The sequence below is a fragment of the Amblyomma americanum genome, chromosome 8, assembly GCF_052857255.1.
Source record: "Amblyomma americanum isolate KBUSLIRL-KWMA chromosome 8, ASM5285725v1, whole genome shotgun sequence".
Lineage (NCBI taxonomy): Eukaryota > Metazoa > Arthropoda > Arachnida > Ixodida > Ixodidae > Amblyomma > Amblyomma americanum.
The window spans coordinates 160,949,664-160,968,838 of NC_135504.1; the positions used below are offsets into that span (position 1 = coordinate 160,949,664).

Here is a 19,175-nt window from a genome sequence, read left to right on the forward strand (position 1 = left end):
TTGCTTTTGCTCGTCTAATAGTTCAGCCGGGTTTTACGGTGTTTCCTGTAAGGAAAAATGCATTTTGGGCAATGAATCGTAATGGTTTGGTTCTCAGTAAATGGCTCAGTAAATGACACCGACGAAGAGCAGTAGTTGTGGGATAAGTGGACGGTACAACAGAAATGGGAAGGTGGTGAAGTGGTGGCGGCGACGATAAAAGATAAGGCGAATGAGTCCACGGAGCTTCCCGGCCGAAGGTTACCAGGAGCCGACGGCCGCAGCCCTGGGACGCGCCGAACTGTACGGGCAGGGGGCTGTTTCCTCGCAGGCGGGCAGTGTCTGGGGTCGGATGGGGTTCGGAAGCTCTGGTCATTTTGTCCGCTAAGTTAGTCGTGTCTTGTGGTGGGGCAGTGGACAGGGTGGGGGAGTAACGTTGATGTCTGTTTGGGTCTGGCAGGCTGGAGCACGGCCGGGCGACACGGATCATGAACAAGTATGCATACATACTGGGTTCAGAATTCTCGTTTCGGCAAGTTGGCGACTGTTCATGTCTACTTCACAGCGCGAAACATACTAGGACGAAAGACACGAAAAGACATGACGACGAAACGGCGGCCGCGAGGCGCCGAGACAGGCGCTCGTTCCTGTCGTTTCGTGTCTTTCGTCCTTGTATGCTTCGCGCTGTGAAGTCGACAATACATACTTGTTCGGTTTTGTTGAACCAATTCATGAATTGATTGTTTTAGCGTCAAGCACTGCTACAGTTGCATCGAATTAGCGTACTTGCACGGGTTAACAACCCGGCTTTTGATTTCGTTGATTGGAAAGGGACCCTCTTCATGTAAATCGTGTGAGAATGAAGGTAATCATTTAAAGATTTAACATGCACTATGGTGCGCAGCATCGGTTGTTGAGGGTTCGAGGACAGTTTTTTTCTACATCAGTTTTTTTCCTTGGCCGAAAATATCAGCGCACAAGCATCTGTACATTTATCTTCACCCAAATTACCGCTACTATGGCGGGGACCGAACCTGTAAGCACGCCCTGGTAGCGGAACGCGGTATACATGGAGACACAACAGAGGGTACATTTGACGCATCACTTTCTGGCTGCTGACGGATGCCTAATACCTGAAATTTACCACCGCTTGGTGACCCCATTGGACATTCGTCCTAAGATACTCTGAGGAATTACAACCGAGAGAAGGAATGGTTACCGGGCAATGCGGCGTTCTTCGTTCCACTCATGTCGCAAGAGTCACTGCACGCTAGTAATAATTCACTTCCTTTTTCGTTTCGCTCATGCAGTGTTAGTACAGGCAAGGTGAGAGCGACAAAGCTGTACGTAAGCCAAATAATTAGGAGTGGGCTAGGAGACAGCGAAAGCGGCAGCATGCTGATCCGCTTCTTATTCTTCACGGAGTTCTGCGCCTGCCTCGCTGGTGCCTTCGTCGGGACTACAGCGGCGCCTTGTTTCCTTCCGCAACGGACTTCAGTTCCATCGCCATCACCAATCCTACACGTGGATGACCTCTGTGCGAGCGTGGACTGCCCTACCTTTCCTGTAAAAGACAGCACGGGTGTTCCCTCCACTGCGCAACCTGGCCGAGCATCTCCCTTCGACGATGTCATCTTCGATCTACCGGTCATCTTAAAGCCAAGTTCTGTGACGTCATCCACGGATCGTATAAAAGCAATGCCTACACAGCGGTCTGCCAGTGGGCTAGGAGACAGCGAAAGCGGCAGCATGCTGATCCGCTTCTTATTCTTCACGCAGGTAAATTTCTTGAAAACGCACGTTGCGTCCGCTCTGATGACAAATTTTTGATGCTGTTTCCTCGCCCACACAATCGCGGTGTTCATTATGTGTCTGTATCGTTGTATTCACAGCTTGTTTACTGCGTTGCTAGTGTTCTCTTAAGCGGAGATGTGGAAACTAATCCTGGACCCTCTCACAGCAATCCCGGTTCAAAACCAGGCACACGTCTACATCTTCTTCCGTTAATGTTCAAGTAGCAATCACTGATGACGCTTGCTCCACTTCCAATCAGCCAGCTATTAATGAAATGCTTGCCGAATTGCTTGCGGGCCAGAGAAAAATGGCCGAAGATATTGCAGATATAAAACGTTTCCAGCAGAGAGTGAACTCTCGTTTTGAGGCACTTGAATCACGAGTCTCTGCTCTTGAGTCAAGCTCGCCGACCTCGAACGGCGACGCAAGCGACGGGGCCGTGCAACGCCAGTTGAATTCGTTGTCTGAGGTTGTTAGCAAGCTTCCTTCAAGAAATGATGAGCTGGAAAACCGTTCTCGCAGAAACAATCTTATATTTCACGGTCTTGCTGAAGCAGATGAAGAAACTAACAAAGCTCTGTTCATTGCGGTGACTAAGGTATTCATCGACAACCTTCAGTTGGATTGTCCTAAAATAGAAAGGTATCATCGGCTAGGTAGAAAGCAGGAAGGGCGCCCTCGTCCTGTCATCGTTAAGCTACTTGACTTTCGGGAAAAAACTCAAGCGTTAAAAAATGCTCATAGGCTCAAAAATTCAGGCATTAGCTTATCCGAGGATTTCTCTGCTCACGTTCGATTGATCCGGAAAAAAATATGAGATGCAACGCAATCTTATCGTGACAGTGGCTCGAAGGTTCATTTGCGTTATGAGCACGTGTTTATTGATAGCGTGCGGTACAACTGGGATGATGTTGAGAAACGTTTGGTCAAAGATTCGAAATCAACGCCCCCGGACACTGCTGCTGCTAATGCTACTGCTGCCAAGCCACCCGCAGATTCTGACTGACGGGACACCGCCGCCAACCTTCGTGTTCTGAACATCAATGCCAGAAGTTTAGTAAACAAGCTTCCAAATTTTATCTCTTTAATCCTAACTCATTCGCCTGATGTCATTGCGGTCACCAAAACGTCGCTACATGATGGTATAATTGACTCTGAAATAACTCCTCCAGGTTTCGTTGTAATTAGGGCGGACAGGCAGCATGGGAAAGGAGGCGGTGTCGCTCTCTTCATTAAGTCTAGTCTGAAATTTGTTGAAATCTCGGTCCCTGTCGAAATAGAGTCAACTTGGTGCAAACTCTACGTAGGTAACAAATCATTTGTTATCGGTGCGGTGTATCGACCACCAGGCACTTCCGTAGACCACGTGCATTCTTTAAGTAACTTCTTGCATTCTCATCATATCAACAATCCAAATATAATTATCCTAGGAGACTTCAATCTTCCCGGAATTCAATGGCATACATCATCCATTACTGGTCAAGACATTGCAATCAGTAATGAACTTGTCAATTTTTCTTTATCATTTGGATTAAAACAGATAGTTGATAAGTCCACGAGGTCTTCGGCAATACAGGATCTGGTGTTTTTAAGCTCTTCTCTTTTCGCGACGAATTTTACATGCGAAGTCGTCGAGGGGATATCCGATCATAACGCTGTTCTTGTTTCGATCCCATGTTCTATTCCTTCCTCAAAACTAACTTATTCAACATTTCCGGATTTCAGCAGAGCAGACGACGTGCCTATCCTGGATTTATTAACTGACGCATTTGAACAGTTTCAGCACCTCAGCATATCATGTGACGTGAATTCTTTAGTAACATTTTTCGAGAACATTGTGAAGGTCTGTATTCAGCGTTTTGTTCAATTAAAAACTAAAAAGCAAAACCACAGTATGCCCTGGATAACAAGAGACATACTGCATCTTTCTCGCCGTGTTGCCAGACTACGCGTTTCCAAGCGCAATGGTAACCCTGAACTTTTGCAACAGTTCAGCGACGCTAAAGAAGAACTCCGTGCCAAAGTTCACTCGGGAAATGATTTTTACTACAGAAATTCCTTGCCGCAATTAATGAAACACAATCCCCGCAAATTTTGGGCATCCATATTGCCACAGAGCACTAGTCCCAATACCTTCATTATTGATGATAAGCCGGTCTGTGACTCATTAGCTATAGCTACTAGTTTCAACACATATTTTCAGTCGGTATTTACAACAGATAACCTTGAAATGATTACTTTTCCTAGCAACTCTCAATGTTCTGTGGATGATATTTCAATAAGCGTCGAAGGTGTTCTGAACCTCATTCTGAACATAAATGTGAAAAAAAGTAGTGGTCCTGATGATATCCCTAATGTATTTCTGCATCGCTACTCTCTTTGGACCAGCCGCTATTTGACTACCATCTTCCAGAAATCGCTATCAGTCGCAACCGTCCCCGTAGCCTGGAAGCTTGCAAAAGTTATTCCCCTGTTTAAAGCTGGCAGCACCCAAATCTTGTTCAACTATCGGCCCATTTCGTTGACTTCACACTCATGCAAATTACTAGAACATATCATTCATAAGCACATTACAGAATTTCTTTAAGCTAAAAATATCTTGTGCAAATTTCAGCATGGGTTTCGGCGCGGGCTCAGTACCATTTCACAACTTGTAGAATTCACGCACGACATTGCTAGTTCCCTCGACACGGGCTCACAAATCAACGCTTTATTTATCGACCTTTCTAAAGCTTTCGACACCGTTCTCCACAGCAAACTTCTTTGTAAACTTAATGCAATACTCAAAAACCCGTTACTGGTAGACTGGATATCAAGCTTTCTTTCTAATCGTACACAGTATGTTTCTTTCAACTCCTGTTCATCTGAAACTGTTAATGTATCATCCGGTGTACCACAAGGATCCGTGCTCGGACCACTGTTGTTCTTATTATACATTAAGATTTGCCAGAAAATATTATTTCTAAAATTCGGTTGTATGCAGACGATTGTGTGATATACAGTTCAATTAACACCCCTGAGGACCACGCGCAACTAAATCAGTCATTCGTGTCATTCTGCTCATGGTGTGAAACATGGCAAATGCAAATAAACTTTCGTTAATCTGTATACATGTCATTCTGTAATCTCACAATACCATCTTCTTACACCTACTCATTCAAAGATAACTCTCTGAATCAAGTGTCCGAGTACAAATATTTAGGTCTTCTTTTTTCTTCTAACTTGTCCTGGTCAAAGCATATTAACACAATATCCAATAATGCAATGCGGAGGCTCGGTTATCTAAAACGTACACTTAGTGTTGCCCCTCAAGAAACTAAACTGGTAACATACAAAGCTTTAATTCGTCCACTTTTGGAGTATGGGTCAATAATCTGGGATCCTCATAAACAGTCCGATATCAGTAAGCTGGAATCCGTCCAAAGGAAAGCAGTACGGTTTATTTGCCGACGGTATGACAGAAATTTTTCACCTTTATCCACTCTTCCTGCCATAGGCCTTTCCCTCCTTTGTACCCGCCGCGACAATGAGTGTTTAAAATATTTTCATGGTATTGTTAATTCATCCCGCTTTGCTTCACTGTCTGAGTATTTGCATTTTTCAGCATCTTCATCTACAAGGAGCTACCACCTATTGAATGTAACACCCATTCACGCGCGCACTGCTGTGTTCAAATTTAGTTTTTTTCCTCGTGTTATCGAACGATGGAATTCTTTACCCGGTGATATACGCTCCCTGGAACCAAACCTATTTTTCAATGTTGTTTCAAATCTGTGATTAGTCTGTTGCATTTCTGTTTTGTATTTTAATGGTGTTCACTTCTGAATATGTTGTCCCTCTCTGCCTTTTTTTTCTCTCCTCTTCCTCTCACTCCTACAATAGCCCGATCGGGGCTGCAGTATATGTAAATAAAATAAATAAATAAATAATGCCGGTGGAAATTCTTCGGGCGGGTATTTATTAAAGAAAAGGAAACGGTATGATCACGGCGTTCACAGCTCGGTTAAGGGCGTCCCGGAAGCCGCCGTACAGCAACCCCGTCAATTGCCCTTGTACGTTGGACTTGATCGCCTCGTGGTATTTCTTCTTGCGGTCCTTGTTGAGTCCAAGGTTGGAGCTCTCATTGATCTTGAGGCTTAGCGACTGCACGCTGACGCTCTTCAGGACGGATCGTTGAGCTGAAATTCCGGCCAGCAAGTGACAGCTTTAAGCGAAGAATTATTTAGAATCAAGGTTGAGATGACAGTTTTACGTGGGCAAAATATTAAACAAAAACCACTGGTGTTTATACTGGTTGTTTATACCCATCCGGCAGATGCAGACAGCCGCTTTGTACTCTTTGGTTTAAGCAGTCTGCTTTACTCTCCTGACTGTTAAAAAACGCAGAATGAACAGGCAAGAACTTCTCCACTTGCGGATAGCAATCGGCGAATGGGGCGTACAAACAGCTCAATAATATTAATGGAAACAGGCCTGAATATGTAATGCACTTGTTTTAATCTGCGGATCCATAACAAATAATCTGATATATGGGAGGCTTTTTCATATATGTAATTGTTGCGGATAAGGTTGCTAAGGGGAGCACTGAATTAAAAAAAAAACTCTATATTCTCGAGAAAAAAAAAACAGAGAGGAATGAGACAAAATTTCCGCGGTTCAGTAGGGACGTCTTGCGAAGAGTTCTTTTTTTTGGGAGGGGGGGAGGCGCTGTTGAGACAAAACGAGTGTTACTGCACTTCAGAATTGCAGTACACCAATTTTAAATGACCACAGGTGAAGCTGGGATTGAATATGGTCAGTTTGTTTATATGTTCCACTCATTACTCGTATTTATCTTGTGGGCGAGATTAATACCCAAAAGTAAAGAAATTCACTTTCAACATGCATCGCGGTGATAAAAGGTTTAGTATCGTGTGAAACGATAACATTACTCTCCCAGATTTGCAAGCTTCACTTTTCATATCTGCCATTTCATGCTCTTGGTGTGTATTCCTAATTACGTATGAGACCACGTCCGAAGAAACGAATATGCCATGCAGTTCATTACTGTATTACGAACTCTAAAGCACCCCACGACCGAACTTCCCAGATTGCTCGGCTAGATGTCGATCAGATCACTGAGGAAAGCGGAAAGTAATCGTTCCAAATCCTTCTTTTTTGTACACTGTCGCTGTTATACAATGACTGAATTGGCAGAAACATGCAATAATCTCACAGCACGCAAAGTATAGTATTATATCCCAATGTAAATAAGCGAGCCTTTTGCTTCAAAATTCGGGCAGGAGACAAACATGGGTTTTTCATGCCTCTGTCCAGGACAGAAAAGATCAGAGTCTGCACCAGCAACACGTACCACTCGTTGTGTAGGTAAAACAAAGCACTCCAGCCTAACCGTGCAATTGAGGGCATTGTGATTATTATTTTATAGAAGAAGAGTGTGGCGGCAGCTGAAGTTTTTTTTTTTTTTTCGGCGCAGACCGTGCTTCTATAATGGTAGGGCACAGCCATGCATGAGACGGCGGAACAGACTTAAATGCTAGTCCTGCAGGCCAGTCTCATACGGTGAGCTCGAAAGAAGATAATCGTTCACCAGTCACTTTGTAAAACTGGTTAATGCAGTAGTGATTAATTTCGTATCAACGTCAAAGCGCTGGGAAACCGTATTTTCAAAGTGCGCTGTGTTACGACCTTTTTTTTAGGTGGCATGGGTTTTCGGCGCTCTTATTTAACAGAAGGCAACACGTGGAGAGTTTCTCTACGTTAGCAGGAAGTACACGAATAGCTGAACATTTTTTTTTTCTTGAAGCGCAGTTATATTCAAAGTCTAAATTACATGTTATCTGTTACGATCAGTTTCGACACAACATGCCCTTCTGAAAATTTTTTAGCACGTATTGAAAGTGGCACCAATCTACTTGCCCTCAAATAGCTTTTTCACGATTCTTTTGAGGTAATTATAATGCGGCAGGACTAGTTTTTCCTCTAGTGAAATTTAGTTTCCAATATATGTTTTTTGTTCAACTTCGCAATGGAAATTCAGTATGTGCAGCTCTGTTGACGTCGTTCATTTTAAGAAATAATTCTGCCAGCATTCATAAAAGCGCATGTCTGACACTAAATACGGCAGTATACCTGGACCACAAGTTCTTCTAAGGTGCCCCCCTTAGGTTATCATCAACCTTCACGGTTCTGTGGTGAGCTGGAATACAGTTGAAAACAGTTCCTGCTCACAGTACGCTGTAGCGTCCGACCGGCGCCTGCGTAGCATTTACTTACACCGAGCACTTGTGACCTCGACGACAAAGTTGGTGTTCTCAACGAACATGTCGACGCTGTAGCTGGTTGACCCGAGTGCCTTGTGTCCCTTGGCTTTGACTTGGTACGCCGCCCGGACGCCATCGAGGGACAGGTGGCACCTGAACGTGCTGTTCGTGCCCTCCCAAAAGGGGGCGCCGCAATCGCCGCGCCGCCTCACCTGCGAAAGCCCAAAGACTTTGCCCGACGTAAAGTCCGCCTTCAGGTCACGGTTGGTCAAAAATGTTTTCTTCACTTTTACGCTGAAGTCAGGTATCTGCGCTGGGTCAAGGTTCAAGCTCCGGAGCTCCGCAGGGACGCGGTCTCTTAGCACCACGTCCAGAAAGTTGTTTGCATCTTGCGGGAGTGCGCAGAAGGCACCTGGAACGAAGTACGTTGAGTGCATTGACCGCGGAGCTACCGCCGGCCCTTATCAACGCGATTATGCCTAGCAACGGCTTTCACGGTCATGTCATTCCGCTCTGTGTTCAACGGGAAATCCCTTCCTCAACTTTCACATTCTGACGTAAAAATTGAGCTGTAACATGTCAGTCTTATTGCTTGCTTTTAGAGAGTACTTTCGATTGTGCGAGTTGATTCATACTGCAAAAAAAATCCGGTGTACTTGAGCAAAATATCGGGAAGAAAAGAGACGTGACGACCGGAGAGAGCGCTCTGTCCAGTCTTCACGTGTCTTCTTCCGCATTTTTTTGCGCAAGTATAGTGGATTTAATGCTTTTAGAAAGAACATTAAGCCTCGCTTACAGACTGATGTAACGTTTTATAGATCGTCAAAGGTTTAAAGGGACACTGAGGAGAAATTGAAGTTGGCTTGCATCGATAGAATACCAGCTCCTGATCACAAAAACCCCGCTCTTACTGATAACAAAGCTCTTGTAAGGTAGAAAATAGCAAGAACCAAAATACAGGTATCGCCGCCACAGGCCAAACTCGCTAGTACAAGCGTGGTGACGTCGTAGGACAAGAGACGCCACCTTGGAGAAATTTTCCTTCCTTCATGGGCCGCGAATCTCTGAGGCTGACAAAGGAAGATCGCGCGGTTCAATATTGAAGTAAGTTTTGTTTTAAAACCGATAGTGCACTTTTATCACACAAAGAAGGCAGGCAAAAGGCAACCTGAATGTTGGAAGCAAAGAAAACCGATGCTTGGCGGCACCACAGGCGGCCGGGAGAGTTTCGATCTTTTATGGCGCTTCGCGTCTATGATCTTTGCGTGCCCTGTGGTTTTGTTTTTGACGCGCCTCGATTTACAAGCGCCGAACAGCAGAGGAACTCCAAGTGCCGCTTCAAGTGCTAGTTAACCTTTGAAGGAGCCTGTTAAGGCTTGTCAGATGATCGCCACGGTCGATGTAAAACTATGATGGCACGATGGTCTGTAATCTTACAAGGCAGCACTTGTGTCTTCGCACGCTCGCCCGGCGAAACATTCCCGGCTGTGCCGATCAACTTCAAACTAATTAACGGGAATAATTTATTAGGGACGGGAGACAAGGTACAAAAAGTTCAGAAAATTGCTGATGGCCTAGCTCTGTTAGGCCAGGATATACGTAGCGAAAGTGCGGAGATTTCTGCATCCGAAGAGTGCATTCACTAGATGCGCCTTTATTGGTAATTGTTACTTGAGCCGTTGTGGCAGAGAGGCAGCGTCTCCGCCTCAAACGCCAAAGGCCCTGGTTCGATTCCGAACCTCGGCACAGGTTTCCTTTTTTCATTCAGTGAGTGGGCGGGGGGTTTCAGTAGCTCCCATAGATGCCGCCACCGAACACGTTGGTTAGCGGTTAAGCGCAGGCTCTGTTAAAAGGCGCGTTTATGCTCCGGCGTAACACGCGCGCTGCACGGCGACGTCTCGTCGGCCAAAGCGAATCCCCTATATACTGCGCTTGACTGCCGACGCGTTCGGCGGCTTCGGCGCACTCTGACCGCACTGGCGGGGAGCTTGGAGCATGTCCCTATTTCGCGCCGAGTGCGCCAGCCGCCGCCGGCCCGACCAGTCTGATTCGGCTCCGCGGCGAGGTGCGCGTTGTGACGTAATTCAATAACTTCGGCAGTTGGGCGGAGCTGTTCTTTTCGAGCTCTCGGCTAATTTGATCCATTCACGGTACACATCTGAAGGTACATGCAAGTGGGCGAGAGAGTCCTATCCAGTGGACCTGTTGGATCTAGCGGAAGCCGTTGAAGCGTCGTGCGTCGGCTTTAGTTTCAAGGCGCCCACTTTAAACGCGACTGCCATTGAGAACCTATTCGTTTTTTGTGGCAATAAAATAAATAACGTGTCCCTTGCATACGTGGGAGACCTCGACTCCGCCTGCTGCCGCGTGCAACCGCGCCGTTCAAGGAATCCCAATCCGTTGGCCCCAAAGCCCTGGCCAGCCTCCGATGGGCGCGGCGCGCCGACCTTGTCCTGGCTCCTCGCGACTCCCTGCACTGGGATTATGATATTTAGTTTGCAACGGCTGCTATCTGTAGAAGGGGGAAACGACCCGCCGGCGCCTAACCTAACCGTGCTCCCTCAAAAGCATCGCACGCTCTGTGGGGCTGAGGTCGCTGAAATGCAGGCCTGAGATTTGGCGAGAACTACGTAGTCGTGTTCGGGAACGGGATCCATCGCAACGCTGGCAAGACGCCGGTGCAAACGTAAACAGAGCGACGGTAGCGACCCCCCATAGCAACGTGCGGCGGCGGTAGCTTTCATTTCGGCAGCTTCTAGACCGCACCGCTAGCCGCCAGAAATCACGGAGTCTCCGTTTACGTCACGTTTCACGTCACTCCGTCCTGTGACATCATAAAAGTTCTCCGTGTCGTCATAAGAGTTCTCGAGTTTGAATCGGAGCGGCGGGAAAAACTTTTTCATCTTCGAATCCAAATTTCTTTGAAATAAATGCATCTTTCGCTGCCGGACAAGCGGCAACAAAGCCATGAAATGCCGAACTATCAGATTTTGCTAACGAAAAAAATTTGATAGGGTTCTCCTCAGTGTCCCTTTAAACTTTCAGGCATGCGCCTAATTCCCACTTACGGCCTCTATTGATTAAAAGCAGTTTCAAGGCGAATGCTGCTTTGACTTTGCACAAATTTAAAAAGTAATACCGCATTTACTACTTCGTGCCCTCTTGCATGCAATTCTGAGCATATGTTTGTTCTAACAGCATGAAGAGAGGCGAGTTAAATCCGCATTAAATATTCATACTTGCTGCGCACAGGAGGAGGACCACAGGAAACAGTGGAGACATTTTCCTTGCCGGTTGTTTGCCAATGAACCTGCACGCCCAGTGAACACACACGCATACATAAAATAAATTGGCGATGAAAGGTAACTCAGGTGTATGAAACGTTCTCAGTTTGTTAGCGAAACTACCAAATGTTATAAAATTATCAACCACCATATCTCAACTACTTTGAATTGTAAGTTTCTGAAAGCATGAAAAGGGGCTTTGTCACAAGAGCATGCTTTCCCGAATCTTTCTCCCTTTTCCCGCATTTTACTGAGCAACCGTTGGTGTGGCGAACACTCCATTTGTATAAAGAAAGACTTCGCAGCCCTTGAATTAGCTTTGGTGCTCCTTCCTGGCTAGCGCCGTCAAGGAGACGTAGCAGGTTCTTGTCGTTTTCACCAAACTGCTTAAGAGAGAGCACCAACAGCACGGTAAACGACGGAAAAGTTCTGCAGCGAGCATTGCATCCGGCAGGTCGTCCACGCTTTGAGGACTACCACCAGCCGAGAGCAGAAAGTGCGTGGCATTTGTGTCATGGATCCCACCGCACGCCCCATCAGCAAATTTCAAATAAGTTGAGGAGCATTAAATATTCCAGTAGAAAAAAATAAATACAACCGGACATCCATTTGGCTGTGCTCAGAATTCCTATAATAATTACTGTTTGAGAAATCGCTGCCCCACGATGCCTTCAAGGAGACTGGTGTAAAAATTCAGAACAGCGCCAAACAAAAAGAAATAACGGCCCCCTTTATCAAAGTATAAATGTGGCTAAACGATTACAACATATTTTATAAAGCTTCTTTCAATGCATCTCTTTCGAAATTAATAGCCAACTACTTGTTTTAATACCTTGCTAAAGCATTAGACCTCGTCGAATAGACTCTGTATTCAGCGTATACTTTAGACACAAGTGCAATGAGTAAGCAGTTCGCATGTTATTTTCTTGTTTGAACTGACGCAGTACCAGCAATGCATTAGAGTTGGTCTTACCTATTGACGGCTTCTGTGAAGTGTGCGGCGTTTCATCCAAAGCATCAGAAATGTATAGGTGCTCATTTCCTTCCTTCTTGTATTCATAGGGCGGCTGCCATTGTTGTGCTCGGTACACTATCGTTCTGATAAGATTACTGCCGATTTTTTGTGTCTGGAGCAGGCGCTCTTTGCTCAGTCCCTGCGACGCGTTATCGCTATGTATTTTCCCGCACATTGTCTGTGCCGCTGGGATTTCCATTCGCCGATCTCAAGCTCCACTTTCGCACTCTGGCAGACGCAGGTTGCAATTGTTTTCCTCCCGAAGGGAAAGAGTTGGTAACACTTGAAGTGTAATTTCCATGTCTGTAAATGGAGACTTATTCACCAAGCCCAGAAAGAAATATATGCGGTTAAGTTACTTTCCAAAACAGATCTCATTATATTGCATACGAGATTCCTTTTCACCGCTATCACAAAATCTGTTCCTTGTTTCTTCTGTCTGCTGTCAAGAAAAGACCTGAAGCGCATGTGGACAAAAAAAATTAGCAAAACTCAACCGTTAGCCAGCATAAAACTTTTAATGTACAGACGAGGTGTGTTCAAAAAGAAACCGAACATTTTAAATAGCGCACCAACCGGTAGAGAGAATGCGCTGTCGCTACTGAGCCAGCGTAGCGGCAGGTTCAGACAACGTAGATCCATTTGGTGCGTTTCGCTCTGATCATTAATTGGCGAGCTATAGTGGCTGAAGGTATGGCACATATCAACACTTCAGCCGCCAAGAAGATGGCACATGTGCTGTGTGTGGTAAATATCTACCAAAAATTGAACAACAGATATCCAAATGTTATGGTATCTATCCTGATGTCGATGCAGGCACAGTCACTCTTCCTGAGGTCCTAGGGCTTAGAGATAATGGTCGTGTAAATAAATTTCCATTGGAAGTTTGCAAAAAGAAATTGCGAGATTCGTGGCTAAAAAGCAGAGAGGTGACATAAGGTTAAGTCTGTGGGCAAGCGTATTCAAAGAAAATGGCGAATTTTAATAACAAGTTACAACACAGTTAAACAAAAACAAGGAAAAAAAGTCGAGCACGGCGGCAACTACCAACAACACGTTTCAAAGGGCATGCTCATTCCTTCCTTCCTTCCTTCCTTCCTTCCTTCCTTCCTTCCTTCCTTCCTTCCTTCCTTCCTTCCTTCCTTCCTTCCTTCCTTCCTTCCTTCCTTCCTTCCTTCCTCCCTCCATCGCTTCCCTGCCCTTCCATTTCCTTCCTTCCTTCCTTCCTTCCTTCCTTCCTTCCTTCCTTCCTTCCTTCCTTCCTTCCTTCCTTCCTTCCTTCCTTCCTTCCTTCCTTATTTCCTTCCTTCCTTCCGTCCGTCCGTCTGCCCGTCCGTCCTCCAGCAGTGAGCACGTGCACAATTAGCCCAAAGTGACAATGAAAAAAGATGGAAGGACCGCGTACCTGTGTGAAAGTTTCCTGCAATTTTTCCAAAACTTTCACAGACATTGCGATTGCTTAACTAAGCGTACGAGGAGGACTGCATTAGTCGCACACAGTTCTTTGAGTGGTTCAAGCGTTTTGAACACGCCAAAATTTCGATCAGTGCCGATCCCAAGTTTGGACGACCTTCGGCATCAACAGATGATGACAATGTCGACAGAGTTCATGCTGTGTGTCGTGAAAATGGTCGTTAACCATCAAGTCAGAGCAAAATTCGTGACGCGTTTGACGTCTAACAATTGGAAACAGACCCGTGTTGAAATCAGCTAGGAACTTCTTACCACTGCCAGTGACAATGAAAACTTCCTTAAGAACGTTATAACAGGTGATGTGGCCTGGGTTTATGGCTACTATATCTGAACGAAGGTTCAGGCGTCGCAGTTGATGGGCAAAGGGCCTCCTCGTCCATAAAAAGCACGCATGAGTCTGTCAAAAATGAAGGCGATGTTGATTGTGTTTTTTTACTGCAAATGCATTGTCCATCAGGAATTTGTACCACGTGGTCAGCTAGTAAACAAGGAAGTTACTCGGGAACTGTAGCGCGTTTGAGAGATACTGTGCGCAGGTAGAGGCATGAATTGTTGGAAAACCATACCTGGATGTTGCATCATGACAATGCGCCGGCTCACGCGTTGCACCTTGCGCGGAGCTGCCCAGCACACTCTTGTTGTGCCCCATACTCCGTATTCTCCGTGCAGGCTTTATCCTGTTTCCAAAAGTTAATATCAAGTTGTACGGCCGCGTTTTCAAGCGATAGAGAAGATTCAGGACAATGCGACAAGAGACCTGCGCACCATCCCAGAGTCCGTTCGAGGAGGCTTTCCTAAAATGGAAGATACAATGGGAACGATATATTGTCAATAGATGGCACTGCTTTGAGGGGAACTGTGCTTAAGATAGATAGATAAATAGATAGATAGATAGATAGATAGATAGATAGATAGATAGATAGATAGATAGATAGATAGATAGATAGATAGATAGATAGATAGATAGATAGATAGATAGATAGATAGATAGATAGATAGATAGATAGATAGATAGATAGATAGATAGATAGATAGATAGATAGATAGATAGATAGATAGATAGATAGATAGATAGATAGATAGATAGATAGATAGATAGATAGATAGATAGATAGATAGATAGATAGATAGATAGATAGATAGATAGATAGATAGATAGATAGATAGATAGATAGATAGATAGATAGATAGATAGATAGATAGATAGATAGATAGATAGATAGATAGATAGATAGATAGATAGATAGATAGATAGATAGATAGATAGATAGATAGATAGATAGATAGATAGATAGATAGATAGATAGATAGATAGATAGATAGATAGATAGATAGATAGATAGATAGATAGATAGATAGATAGATAGATAGATAGATAGATAGATAGATAGATAGATAGATAGATAGATAGATAGATAGATAGATAGATAGATAGATAGATAGATAGATAGATAGATAGATAGATAGATAGATAGATAGATAGATAGATAGATAGATAGATAGATAGATAGATAGATAGATAGATAGATAGATAGATAGATAGATAGATAGATAGATAGATAGATAGATAGATAGATAGATAGATAGATAGATAGATAGATAGATAGATAGATAGATAGATAGATAGATAGATAGATAGATAGATAGATAGATAGATAGATAGATAGATAGATAGATAGATAGATAGATAGATAGATAGATAGATAGATAGATAGATAGATAGATAGATAGATAGATAGATAGATCAATTTAATGAAACGAAGGCAGAGAGGTAGCCAGAAAGATTGATATCTGGCCTGCTACTCTGCACTGGGGAAGAGGAAGAGGAGAAGAAAGAGGGTCGTGGTGCTCACGATGTGATGAGAAGGGAGAGGAGAGCATATGCACGCACATTTGACGGCATTACATCCTGTAATCGAGGCCCGTATTACTCAAAAAACGCGAAAACGCCGGCACTGCCTGGGCAATTTGCCAAATCGGCGGCCAAGCGCCTAGCAGTAAGTCCTCAGAGAGGGTCCTGCTTTCCAAACGCTTCAAGTAGGCGGTCAACGTTAGTCTTTGGCCTGCATATATCTGATAAATAACTAACACGTGCCCCACAGTCACAGCCGTCCACAAGTGGAACAGTCCTGGGTGTCCGGTCGTCCAATTAAGCACTTCCGCGTGGAAGCGACATCTAAACGAAGTCTACGTACAAACATGCATGAGGCCGCAGAATTCCGCGAGGTATCCAAAATCTGTATTTAAAACGCTGTATAATAAGCAAGGAAGATGTTATTTCAAAAGTTCGGGTTCCGTTTGAAGACACCTCGTTCTTCTTGTTTGCATGCACAACAATGAAAAAGCGTAAAAAAGTAACCATGCAGTGAGAGTAGGTTTCCTCGCTTACAGTGACCGTGTTTGATCAGCCAAAGCCTGGTCTCCACTTCGTTTCGAAGGTACCAATTGCCTCTGACGATATAACTTGACAAGTACTTGTTTTCCTGCCATAACTTGAAGGGCTGCCGATTTCAGCTGTACTGAGTACTCAACACTAAAGTTGAGAAATTCATCATCACAGTCAACTTGACTAAGCCCACTGCAGGACAAAGAGCTCCCCCATATCTTTCCAATTAACCCTGTCTAGGAAGTTGTGGAAAACTACCAAATCAGTTAGCCAAATTCTGCTCTGGTGAGGGAGTGCGTTGACGGCACCGAGATCAGGCAACACACCAGGCTTGGTTATGCGATTCCAACGACACGCGGATTTTTTTCTTTTTATCCAGACGACAATCATGCGGCTCCGCGATTCGAACCCCGGTCATGAAGCACGCGAGGCGGATGCGCTAGCGCTACGCTGTTGCTGCACCTGCAAATAAGTACAAACACTCAAACTGTTAGTCCCATATCTTGCTGCTGTACACGTTACGGTCGACGTCAGCAACGATGCAACACGTAGTGGATTTATTCATTATTTATTTCTTATTATTCATTAATTTACAGACAGACGCAGCACAAGATCAGGCAAGGCTGAGGGCGCACAAAAAAAACACACGCACAAGATACCCACACAACATCGCTATGCTGAAATTGTTCGCAAAGCATTTGCCAAAACAGATAAAAAATTTAACTGCCTCGTTGTTAAGGTTATTGGAATCTGCAATTCTCCTCGGAAAAAAGTCATAATTAAAGCTTGTATTTCGTGCGTCTGAATTTTTTTTCTTAGAACATGCCTCCATTTCGCATTATTACTTAACGAGTAAACCGGAATACACGAAGTATTGATGTTGTAATGATAGCTTATGAGTTGACCGACAAAATTAGTCGTCAAAAATGATTACGCGCGGAGACCGGGGATAATCCACTAGGACTCTGATAGAAAGGGGACGCTATGATATATCTTTAAAGTTCACCTCCGTGTTTTGTATTCAGTTTGTTAATAATGGTTGAGGTAAATGTATCCATAATAATTACATCTTTCAACAAAGAGTTAATAAGGAAGTTATGTGCTAAGAGACTTCGACTGGGGCTTAGAGGGCTTCAGTGAGCGTCTTAAGAAAAACAATTTAGTAAAGGAATTCGCTCTAACAGTATCACTGTGCGCCGCGAAGGAACGATTGCTAGTTAGTAGTAGGCCAAGAGATTTTTAGTTGTAATAAGGAAGTAATTACTCATTGGTGTCCACCGATCAATAAACTTGTAATTTTGGCCCCTGTGGCAATGAAATGTTCTTAGCTTCCATAAAATGGAAAATATCTTTTTGTTTTGCTTAATTCTCATAAATATTTCTCACATTTGACGGACATTTATCACTGGTCCCACCAAGCAATCACCGTCACGAGTTCGTTAAGCGCACCTGACCATCAATTATTGGAACTTATTTGTACAAACCACAGACATCTGCACAGAGCTTTATTTTAACGGAAAGTACTGTTACAGTGTCTTTAAGAAACACTAAGAACAAAAGCAGCCCCGAAACAGATCCCTAGGGGACGCCAGATTCAACATGGGGTTAAGTAGAAAAACTGTTTAATGTGGCGAATTGACTCTCACAAATGCGCATCACATAAATCGCAACTGCACATCACATAAATCGCAACTGCAAAACTTCCACGCATTAGTTTGACTAACATTTCTGCGTGCAAGAATCTCTGTCACCATTTACAATCGGACAAGCAAAATATTACAAGTGGTCATTGACTCCAAAAGCATGTTTCAGTCATTCGCCTTCCCCCGTGCTCCTGCATCGCATTCGCTCTCATGACCTTCCCGCTTTTCTCTTCTCTTCCCGCTCTCCTGTCTAGCATCACGGCGCCGTTGAGATATCCAATCTGGTAGAGACGTACAGTTATCGCACGGTTCTTTTAATTGCACGCTCTCTCAGCGTTGTTCAGCGTCCGCAGGTGCAGCGCAACGGTGTTGCGCCATCAGGAGCGAAGTGTTTTCCCAAGCGGATCGCACGTGAGCCCCTGACTCAGGCCAGTGGAGGTCCGTTAAGCGTTAAATTATTTTCCCTCGCATTATTTACAATCTCAGTCGAACATTGTTCAAAACCAAAGGCGAGGTGGACGTTGAAACAGAAACCAGAGCCGGTGCCGAAACTAGCGTCGAAATATGCAGGAATGTCCATCTAATGTCCCTCCATATACCAGAAAATGCTTAAAGCAGCCTTCGAATTGACGCAGGCGCGATGGTACAGTCTGAGTTAGTCGACTGATGCCTGAGACTCTGTGGCAAAGCTTTCTTTTTTGTTTAGCACTTGGTACTGAAAACGCGTTAATGTGCATTGACGTCGCACTGCACGCGGGCACCTTTTGTGTTTCGCCTCCATCGAAATCCGACCGAGGCGGCAGTGATTCGATGGAGGCGAAACGCAAAAGGCGCCCGAGTGCTGTGCGATGTCAGTGCGCGTTAAAGACCACCAGGTGGTCGAAATTAGCAGAGTGGCTTGTTGGGCGAGTTGGTTTACCATATTGAAAATATACCTGCGCTCAAAAGACACGGACTGAAAGATAAAGACACACACACACAGCGCTGGACTTACAACTGAATTTTTTATTCGGGAAACACTGCTCTTTATACACATCAGCAGCTGATAAAAATGGAAGATGGTAACACCCGGATGATAAAAATCGACAAACTGTCTCGTCACATGTCCAGTCCTACCTTCCCTTTTGCAAAAATGCCTTTTCCTTTGATAGTAGTGAAAGGGACGTGCTACTCACGCATGCAACCCCACTGTCCGCTATGCTCATGGCTTCAATTATTTCACGCGTCGTTTGGTCACGGTTCCTGCTTACTATCTTCGTCTCGTTATAGGAAGGTACACATTTACACTCTTGACAATGAACCACCAAATTCCCATCGCCTTTCCGTTCCATGTTCCTC

General features: G+C 44.6%; 1 protein-coding gene and 1 pseudogene across 3 annotated transcripts; one reads left to right on the top strand and one right to left on the bottom strand.

Annotated features, from left to right (window-relative positions):
- The first annotated feature begins 211 nt into the window (after positions 1 to 211).
- Positions 212 to 2,779, top strand: LOC144102807 (uncharacterized; annotated as a pseudogene).
- A 2,923-nt stretch (positions 2,780 to 5,702) lies between these two features.
- LOC144102134 (salivary anticoagulant protein P23-like) lies at positions 5,703 to 14,496 on the bottom strand. Of its 3 annotated transcripts, none has more exons than XM_077635436.1 (4): positions 14,375 to 14,496; positions 11,276 to 11,346; positions 8,050 to 8,448; positions 5,703 to 5,951 (listed from the first exon to the last, which is right to left on the bottom strand). In XM_077635436.1, the coding sequence occupies exons 1-4, from the start codon at positions 14,455 to 14,457 to the stop codon at positions 5,734 to 5,736; spliced, it is 771 nt and encodes a 256-aa protein (XP_077491562.1). In that variant the 5' UTR covers positions 14,458 to 14,496; the 3' UTR covers positions 5,703 to 5,733. The 3 variants fall into 3 exon arrangements, with proteins under 3 accessions (XP_077491562.1, XP_077491563.1, XP_077491564.1); XM_077635437.1 differs by lacking the exon at positions 14,375 to 14,496 and adding an exon at positions 12,294 to 12,380; XM_077635438.1 differs by lacking the exon at positions 14,375 to 14,496 and adding an exon at positions 12,293 to 12,309 and having other exon boundaries at positions 11,276 to 11,353.
- Between the last annotated feature and the right edge of the window lie 4,679 nt (positions 14,497 to 19,175).

Coding starts and splice junctions, on each gene's coding strand:
- LOC144102134 (XM_077635436.1), bottom strand. CDS start 14,457: ATGGGGCACAACAAGAGTGTGCTGGGCAGCTCCGCGCAAGGTGCAACG. Junction 8,449..11,275: donor CCTCCTCCTGTGCGCAGCAA/GTATGAATATTT, acceptor ACTTCGTTCCAG/GTGCCTTCTGCGCACTCCCG. Junction 5,952..8,049: donor CGAGGTCACAAGTGCTCGGT/GTAAGTAAATGC, acceptor CCGGAATTTCAG/CTCAACGATCCGTCCTGAAG.